We start from the raw sequence: 10,103 nt of genomic DNA, 5'->3' as shown, positions 1-10,103 counted from the left end.
CTGATCTTCCGTACCTGTCCCTGTTGGCCACAACGACCGCGCGGTCTCCAACTGCACATTGTTCCTCTCCTGGCTGTCGATGGGCGCAATGATTGCTGCCAGCTGTCTCCCCCTCGCGCCACCACTTCCAACCGAACCCGCCTCTCCGTTCAAACTCTGCTTTTGCCTCAACGGTCCCATTGGCTGCACATCAGCTGTCGTAGTCAAGCGGTCAAAAGCTGATGGTCTGGTGGATAGGCGCTCATGCACCGAGCCGAACCTGCAGGTGGGGCCCCCAGAACCGTCTGCATGTGAGGGATTTTCTAATCCTGCCCTTCGCCGGACATCTCCACGATGGCCGGCGTACTCCGTGCACCACCACCATGGGCGATGCCTCCACCAGCTTCGGCGCCACCCCTCTCATCCCGCACTCCAAAACGCCAAACTTTGCGCAATCTCGTCGGTCCACGTTCGCCGCCCATGCCCAATGCGTCAGGGTCCTCCGGCAGGCCGCTCTGCTCGCTTCCTGACGAAGCACCCAAAAACTGTGGCTCCTCCGCCTCTGTGTAGTCCGCAATCTCGTCGACGTGAATCAAAACCTTGTACTGAAGAAGGGTCGGCTCCATGAGTGGCGAACGCATCCCCGGCTCCGGCACCGCCAGCCATCGCAACGATGGGATCTCCTCTGGCTGTGCCGTCCACGCCGTCAACCTGAACGCCGAGAGGTCAGATCGAGAACAAGTCTCAGGCTCAATCACATCCACCATGCAGGATGACCCCAGAAGAGTCTCAGCCACCTCCCGCTCCCAAGCATGCGGTGGGATCCCCTCCATCACAATCTTGACCTTGAACTGGAACGCCGCATGGACTGCCTGCGCCTGCCTGATCCACTGTCTGAAGTACAGACGAACGCCCCTGTGCTCCATCACCGGCATGTTGCTCACCCTGTTCCGGTCCTCCGCCCGCGGAAAGATGACGAGGTAGTCCTCCGGTCGATGACGATGGATCGAGACCCTCTTTGCCAGAATGCCTGCCTTGTCCTGGAGCGCCTCAACCACAAGCTCCGACGAAATCTCCCTCCTTGCGCCGCCCGCGTACACCACCATAGCGAGTTGGAGGCGCCTCTCCAAGTCGTCCATGGCCGGGGTGCGCCGAACGACACACAGCTCAGACGGCACCATGGCCGTGTCCATCTGCATCTGCAACCTTGGGGCCGGGGGGAGGGGATGCCGCGTGCCCAGCCGTGGCCAAGCCTCCACTGGGGCCAGAGACGGGGGTGGCGGTGGCGGAAGCGAGCTGCTCGAAGGGGTTGCCGACCGGGAGGTGCGCCGCGCCACCATGGCCACCGCCTGACGACGGAGCTCCGCCTCCGAGGTGGGACTGCGCGGCCGCTTACAGCCCCTTGTGCCATGCCCTTCCTCGCTGCACCGAATACACACGATGGGGTTTGTGCAGTCATGGCGGAAGTGGCCCTCCTGGAGGCACCAGAAGCAGAGCCCGTCCATGTCAGGGGACATCTCGCGGCGAGGAGAGGACGAAGGCGGGCTTGGCCGCTGCTGCAGGGCCTGCAGATCCCGATCATGGCGGCGCCTCCACAACGTCTTCTTGGACATCGGAGCCGGAGCCCAGGGCGCCACCTGCCGGAGCCCGCTAGCACCCGCGCCGGCAGCCGCAGCTCCCTCCGCGGGCCTCGTCCGCGACGAGACCTCATGACCACCCGCAGCGCCAGAAGACTCCGAGCACGAGGAGATGCCGAGGCCGGAAACCACCGGCCTGTCCCCCGCGCGACGAGAGGGCGCAACCACCGAGTTGGGGCTTGAGGCCATGGCGCCGAAGCCCGCGCCCGCGAGAGAGGAAGAGGGAGGGGGGCGGCGAGAGGAGGTGGACGCCGTCGCCGGAGTGGCCAACGGCGGGAGTGGTGGACGCCGGCGTCGGAGTGACGCACGGCGGGGGCTCGCGCTCTCGCTAGGCTCTCGCTGTTCCTGCATATTTGGTTTTAACAACACACAAATTAGATAGCTGGAATTGGTTGGAATGGGTACCGCACTGATACTTCTTTTTTCTGAGGTATTTGAAATATTTTTTTAAAAAAAGAGAATGACCCCGGCCTCTGCATCAAAAGATGCACTGATACTTGAAATATGGATTATAGGTAGCTTGCGACAAAAGGAATGCACGACATGATGTGAGAAAAGTACTTTTTTTTTGAGCTGGTCAACAATTGCTGGTTTTCATTAGCTTGGCAGGAGAGAGCGACAAAAGTGTTTGATCAAGTGATCGGTGGATGGAGAGAGGGAACACCAAAAAACAGAAAATGTGGATGGAGAGAGGAGAGAGCGACAAAAATTATCACAGTAATATTCCCAGTAATAGAGGAAGAACCGTATCAATCAAATCGAAACTTTACTAGTACTATTCTGTGATTTTTAGGTGTGAATTTTCTTTTGTTTCTCCAAGCTTTTCATACAATTTTAAATCACTGCAATTGTAAGGTATCGACCTGCAGGATCAATAAATACAAAATGACAGTATTTTTTTTTCATGAAGTGTCAAAAAAAAACAGTATATTTTTTCATGATGAATACGTATAAACCGATGGAATTATAAACATTCCAAATTGTAGACGGGCATACAGATCGTCTCATGTGTGGGATAAAAGCTGACTTGATACTGATGAATGTCTAAATTTTTCCTGAGATTTCTCACATTTGATCAGAAACTTCCTCTCGCGTCAATGTCCAGTGGAAATCTCAAAAAGTTCTGCACATTTCACATCCTATCTAATCTATATCGACAACAAGAACAAGGCGATCCTATCCAATCCATTCACTTATGAAGATCGCATAGTTCTGACGGAAAACAGAATTAAGGTCATACCATTGTGCTCCGACTCCCGGACCTTGAGACCGCCCGTGTGGACACCGGCGCAGGGGACAGAGCATCCGGCGGCTCGTCGTCCTCCAACAGTGCCCCCGTAGTGCCACCCGCATGTTGCGCCCGTGAGAGGATGCAGAGCCTTGCAGCCAACGCGCGCCAAGCACGCTCCCACGCCACCGCCATATCTCCAACAAGAACAGATCACGGTTCCATCACAAGCACCGTGTTTTCTGCATAGGTCTCGTCGGGTTTGGGCCGGCTGAATCGGTCCGCTGGCCATGGAGAGAAATCCTTGGTTTTCGTTTGGTTTTCGGGGAGTGGTGGTGTGAGAGCGCGAGGAGTGTGAAAGTAGGGGAGAAATGCATGGGAGGAGGGACACGGGGAGGGTGTTTGACTTGTTCCCAACCATGCAGCAAATCTGCTGATGAGTAGATTATATTGACTACAAATCAAAATCAAGAATTAAGGGGATATAAACAAAATAAACACGTATCCAACTTCTGCATAACAAAGATTCGCACAACCAATAAAAATGTGCACACACAGAAAATTAAGCCCCAAAGAGCAAACCATACAAGATCGAAGCTCTACCTACAGAAAAAAAACTCCGAAGAAATCAATACAGCGGTCGACGAACTACAACAACAAACCTCCGCACCAACCATTTCTTGGCATCGAAAAAGACAATGAGAGAGATTCTTCCGCAACAGCACCTCTGGAATGGGAACGAGGCTCAAGTATCACCGTCATCGGTCCGACCATCAAAGATCGCCGATGTTGGTATTTATTTACAGCCAAATTTCAACATTGAATGCAACTTGACAACCCAGTGATGAAATTTCACATGTCAATGGGGTAGTGTCTTTGATTGCCTTCCGCTACTTATTTAGTTATATGTTGGTGATGTAATCTAGTATGTCAGAAATATTGCACAATCTACTTTGTCACTCATGCATACACTACAAGGAGTAGGAATGTTTGCTGGTGTCACAAAAGGTAACGCTTAAGAAGCCTTGAAATAAATAAACACCCCACCCAAGGCACCAGATTGCCATCTGGGATCCCAAAGCTACTCATCGACGTCAGCATCAAGGTAGAAACCACCAAGTGAATCAGTGTCTACCTCTGCAAAAATATCTTTGAGCAGAATGAATACAGAGGTACTTAGCAAGACTTACATCTGAAAGTGCTAGTTATCGACTAGAGGGGGGTGCATAGGCGATTTTTATGAAAGTCTTCAAAACATAGTGGCTTTAAAGACAAACATCTAAGCATAGCCTATATAGTAAGCAACGGAATGAAAACTACACTAGGCAAAACATTAGTCAAACATACAATACAATGAAAGCACGAAGACTAACTGCAACTAGGCAGACATTATCAGAAAATAAGATAGTACGAAGCTAAACAGATAGTAGTCTTCATAGAATGAAGTCAAACAGATCAGACAGACAAGCAATGACTTCACGAAGACAATTTTAAAGTAAGGAGAATAGAGGATAGAACCAGTAGCTTGACGAAGACAAGGATTTGATAGACCAGTTCCAGTTGCTATGACAACTGTACGTCTGGTTAGGGAGGCTGGAATTTAACTCAGAAGACCGTGTCTTCACCTTATTCCCCTTGAGCTAAGGACACCCAGTCCTCGCCCAATCACTCTGGTAAGTCTTCGAGGTAGACTTCCAAACCTTCACAGACCACGTTCACCGGCAATCCACAATGACTCTTCAGAACGCGACGCCTAACCGGCTGGAGGATTCACAGTCCTCAAGTGTAACAAGTCTTTAGATCACTCAGACCGAAAGACTTCAGTGATGCCTAACACTCTTTGGCTCTGGGTGTTTTGGGCTTTGTCCTCGCAAGGATTTCTCTCTCAAATGCTTTGGAGGTGGGTTGCTCTCAAACGACAAAAGTCGTTAACTATCTTTGAGCAGCCAACAATTTATGGTGTAGGGGTGGGATATTTATAGCCAGGAGGCAACCCGACCTGATATGTCCGAAATGACCCTGGATCACTAAGGAACTGACACGTGTCCAACGGTCAGATTTCAAACACACGCGGCAGCTTGGCTTGGGCTACAAGCAAAGCTGACTCATCCAGCTTTGGATAAGATTTGCTCTCATTGTCTTCGCTCGAAGACATAGGATTTGATTGAGCATCACATTAGTCACTTTGACTTTGTTCACTTGGACCCGACTTAACAGTACGGTGGTTCCTATGACTCATTAAAGAAGAAAAGGAAACTACGAAACAACTATGTCTTCGCACTCCATAGTCTTCAAGTGAATAGCTTCACGTGTCATAATCTTAGTCGTGAATGTCTTCACAAACCGCCATTGTCTTCAATGTCTTCACACATTTTTAGGGTCATCTCTGGTAGGTAAACCGAATCAATGAGGGGCACTACCTGTGTTATCCTGCAATTCTCACAAACACATTAGTCCCTCAACCACGTTTGTCGTCAATACTCCAAAACCATCTAAGGGTGGCACTAGATGCACTTACAATCTCCCCCTTTCTGGTGATTGATGGCAAACTGGTTGAAGTTTTCAACGGGGATAAAAGTATGTGAAAGTTTAGTATTGTGAGTATTGTCTTCATACATATGACGAGGCTCCCCCTGAAGATGTGCATATAAATAGTTTGCTTTTGAATGCAAATGCACATGGCAGGTTTTGCTTTGTGTAGGCCATCTTCAAAGTGTGAAGACAATTCATCATGCATATAAAAAGATAATGAAGATAATGATATGCATAATGGAAAATGGACTTCTGCAGAATGACTTCATGCGGAATTTATCATCGCATTACAAAGTGGCAGAAAAAGTAGCAGACGACCATCAAGTTTAAGTGTTACAACTCAAAAACCAACAGTTTTAGAACGACAGTTGTAAGAACTTAGAAAAAATAATCAACCACCCATATGGACCCGCTTGAAGACTATCAACTCATATGCGTCTCCCCCTTTTGTTAGTAATGACCAAAAAGGTTTGAAGACATAGAGTATTTACTCGTTCCCAGGTGGAGACGAAGTTGGAGCAGCAGGGTCGATGCTAGAGTTTGGTGGTGCAGACGGGCCTTGTGCAGCATCATCATGCAATGCAGTTAGAACCGGCGAAGTGGCATCATCTTTTTCATCGACGACTCCCGCAACAACAGTTGCAGCCGAAGATGAGCACTCAAAATCTTCAATGGAGGGTGTGCGACGCCAACTTGCATTTTGAGGAGGCCTAGAGTCAAACTTGAAATTCTTAGTGAAGCCATCCGCGCAAAGATCATCTTCAGCGCAGAGCAAGGTGAGACTCTTTCGGGAACGGCAACATGCTTCATGGGCTACAAACGAATTCTTGGTGGCCAAGTTGCGAATGCGATTGACATCCACCAAGATACTTTGCATCTGACGCTTTAGCCAGTCATGATGTCTATCCTGCTTTTGATGTAAAGCCACCAGAAGCTCACGGTAATTAAGTACACTAGGACGCTTCTGAGGCCTTTGAGCAATGGTGCTTGCAGTGGATTCAGTATTTGCACGGTGCGGTAGGCGCAGGTTGCCAGCCAAAGGATTAGCAGAGTTGCAGCATTGGGCACATGAACACCATCAATGGGTTGTGTGAATCTCTGAAACTCAGCATTCTGAAGGTGGAGGGGCTTCTTGGCAGGCTTGGGGTAGATGGCTTCAACAGACATATCAACATCAGGCAAAAAGATAATGTGGTTGCATGCTGATGGCCGATAGTCAACAGTTGAATGACGCTTAATCAAGCGCATCACCCATGGAGCATAAAACTTCAGACAAAACAGATCAATCCCGAAAGCAGCAAGTTGTCTAATGAAGAAATCCTGGGTGTTAAATCTGATGCCATTGATGATATAGAATACCAAAGTCTTCATGACGCCTTCAAGTTTGGCTTCAGAAGAATGTCCTTTGATGGGCCAAAGAGTATGCCTCAGAATGTGATACCGTGCGTGGCAGATACTCAAGGTCCTTAACAAAGAATTCCTTTGGATATTTAGCGTCTTGGGGCAATGGCTTCATCATGCTAAGCATTTGGCTCATGTTCGACTCTGGCTTCTGAAATATGCTCTGCAGTTCATTCTGATGAAGTGAACAACCAGGTTCATATAACTCACCTGGAGTGGGAAGGGAAGTAAGCTCGATGATATCCTAAGTTTTGGCTTTGTGACTTACATCACCTGTCATCCACTCAAGGATCCAAGTCTTTGGATCCCTGTTGTAGCCTCGAATGTGCAAGGTGCATAGAACTACAGGAGGAGCTCTTCATTCCAGTGTTCTTTATCAGTCATGAAGGCCAGAAGGCCAACGTCCCTAAAGTAGCCAAGGGCTTCTTCTAGACATGGCAGCCCGGCCATAGCATCACAATTAGACGTCTGTGCGGAAAAATCTGGTCTTGATTGTACATAATGCAAGAGTAATAACTTCGTTGTTGATGGCTCCAAAATCTGTCAGAGGAGATCTTTGGCTTCTTGTAAGGGTTCTTAGCAGTGTTAAAGAAGGTATTGCCCTCTCTGAAGCCGAGCACGCTGAACGAGCCTTGTGTAGTGACAACACTTGGAAGCCTTGGCAGACACGGCTTTGGCTTCTAAACTTGAGGCCTATGCTCCACATGATAATTGTATTGGGGTCCTAGAGCAGTAGGAGGAATCATAATTGGCCAATGGACAGTGACAAGTTGACCTTCACGATTGAAGGCCCTTTCCATGGTGTGAGGCCGCGGTGGAGGAATAGTGCCACCATTGATGATTGGTGCCACCATTGATGATTGGTGCCACAGTGGCTTCAACATTTACATTTGCTTCAGGCTCCAGATTGTCTTCGGCCATGACAGGGTCATTGGCTTCAGTAGCATTGTTGGTGGCAGCCTCATTATTCTCAACCTCCATCTGGTCAACGACCAGAGGGTCAGGCACGATCACATTCTCTTCAAGAATGACTTGATCAGTAACAGGGGGTGTGGCTTCTCTTTCTTCTTCTCTTCTTTCTTCTTCGGCTGATGCAGCCGGAATGTCTTCAGCAACTTTAGCTTCAGACGCTTGAGCAGTCGCAGAAGGATTCTCTTTAGGGAACACTTGACGTGCCACTGAGCTGGATTGTTGTGAATCTTCTTATGGAATGGTGGACATGGAGATAGATGGCCTGAGACCTTTGCAAAGCCTGTGAATCGCTGGCGACGCCTTTGGAGATGGAGTGGTCTCCATGTAATTGTCATCATCAAGCGCCGAAGAGGTGACTTGAGCAGTGATACGTCCATTTTGCATCATGCTTTTATATCAATATTTATTGCATTATGGGCTGTTATTACACATTATATCTCAATACTTATGGCTATTCTCTCTTATTTTACAAGTTTTACCATGAAGAGGGGGAGTGCCGGCAGCTGGAATTCTGGCTGGAAAAGGAGAAAACATTGGAAACCTATTCTGCACTGCTCCAAAAATCCCGAAACTCCATGAAACCTGTTTTTGGAATTAATAAGAATTATTGAGCGGAAGAAATATATCAGGGGGCCCACACCCTGGCCAAGAGGGTGGGGGGCGCGCCCACCCCTACTCCCCCCACCCTCCTGGGCGCGCCCCTGTCTCCTAGGCCCCCTGGTGGCCCCCCGGTGTCCATCTTCTGCTATATGAGGGCTTTTATCCTGGAAAAATCGTGGGCAAGGTTACGGGACGAAACTCCGCCGCCACGAGGCGGAACCTTGGCGGAACCAATCTAGAGCTCCGGCAGAGCCGTTCTGCCGGGGATACTTCCCTCCGGGAGGGGGAAATCATCACCATCATCATCACCAATGATCCTCTCATCGGGATGGGGTCAATCTCCATCAACATCTTCACCAGCACCATCTCCTCTCAAAACCCTAGTTCATCTCTTGTATCCAATCTTGTATCAAAACCACAAATTGGTACCTATGGGTTGCTAGTAGTGTTGATTACTCCTTGTAGTCGATGCTAATTGGTTTACTTGGTGGAAGATCATATGTTCAGATCCTTTATGCATATTATTACTCCTCTCATTATGAACATGAATATGCTTTGTGAGTAGTTACGTTTGTTCCTGAGGACATGGGTGAAGTCTTGCTATTAGTAGTCATGTGAATTTGGTATTCGTTCGATATTTTGATGAGATGTATGTTGTCTTTTCCTCTAGTGGTGTTATGTGAACGTTGACTACATGACACTTCGCCATTATTTGGGCCTAGAGGAAGGCATTGGGAAGTAATAAGTAGATGATGGGTTGCTAGAGTGACAGAAGCTTAAACCCTAGTTTATGTGTTGCTTCGTTAGGGGATGATTTGGATCCATATGTTTAATGTTGTGGTTAGGTTTACCTTAATACTCCTTTTATAGTTGCGGACGCTTGCAATAGGGGTTAATCATAAGTGGGATGCTTGTCCAAGTAAGGGCAGTATCCAAGCACCGGTCCACCCACATATCAAATTATCAAAGTACCGAACGCGAATCATATGAGCGTGATGAAAACTAGCTTGATGATAATCCCCATGTGTCCTCGGGAGCTCCTTTCTCATTATAAGAAATTGTCCAGGCTTATCCTTTGCTACAAAAGGATTGGGCCACCTTGCTGCACTTTATTTACTTTATTTACTTGTTACTCGTTACAATTTGTCTTATCACAAAACTATCTATCACCTACAATTTCAGTGCTTGCAGAGAAAACCTTACTGAAAACCGCTTATCATTTCCTTCTGCTCCTCGTTGGGTTCGACACTCTTACTTTTAGAAAGGACTACGATAGATCCCCTACACTTGTGGGTCATCAAGACTCTTTTCTGGCGCCGTTGCCGGGGAGTGTAGCGCTTTTGGTGAGTGGAACTTGGTAAGGAAACATTTATATAGTGTGCTGAAATTTTCTGTTACTTGTCACTATGGAAACTAATCCTTTGAGGGGCTTGTTCGTGGTATCTTCACCCCGACCAGAAGAGAAAAGAGTTGCTCCTCAACCTACTGAACTTTTTGAAAATATTTACTTTGAGATTCCTTTGGGTATGATAGAGAAACTGCTAGCTAATCCATTTGCAGGAGATGGAACATTGCATCCCGATTTACACCTTATCTTTGTGGATGAAGTTTGTGGATTATTTAAGCTTGCAGGTATTCCCGATGATGTTGTCAAAAGGAAGGTCTTCCCTTTATCTTTGAAGGGAGATGCATTGACATGGTATAGGGTATGTGATGATATGAGATCCTGGAATTATAAGCGATTGAAGTTGGAA

The 10,103-nt window shown here is 47.9% G+C and overlaps 1 protein-coding gene across 1 annotated transcript; it reads right to left on the bottom strand.

Moving 5' to 3' along the window:
- Window positions 1–263: 263 nt before the first annotated feature.
- Window positions 264–3,166, bottom strand: LOC123090417 (uncharacterized). The gene is made up of 2 exons (XM_044511734.1): window positions 2,857–3,166; window positions 264–1,961 (listed from the first exon to the last, which is right to left on the bottom strand). The coding sequence occupies exons 1-2, from the start codon at window positions 3,037–3,039 to the stop codon at window positions 303–305; spliced, it is 1,842 nt and encodes a 613-aa protein (XP_044367669.1). The 5' UTR covers window positions 3,040–3,166; the 3' UTR covers window positions 264–302.
- Window positions 3,167–10,103: the final 6,937 nt, after the last annotated feature.

Source organism: Triticum aestivum, chromosome 1B, assembly GCF_018294505.1.
Source record: "Triticum aestivum cultivar Chinese Spring chromosome 1B, IWGSC CS RefSeq v2.1, whole genome shotgun sequence".
Taxonomy (NCBI): domain Eukaryota; kingdom Viridiplantae; phylum Streptophyta; class Magnoliopsida; order Poales; family Poaceae; genus Triticum; species Triticum aestivum.
The sequence above is the reverse complement of the archived record's forward strand: the minus strand, read 5'-3'. Positions and strand labels throughout refer to the sequence as shown.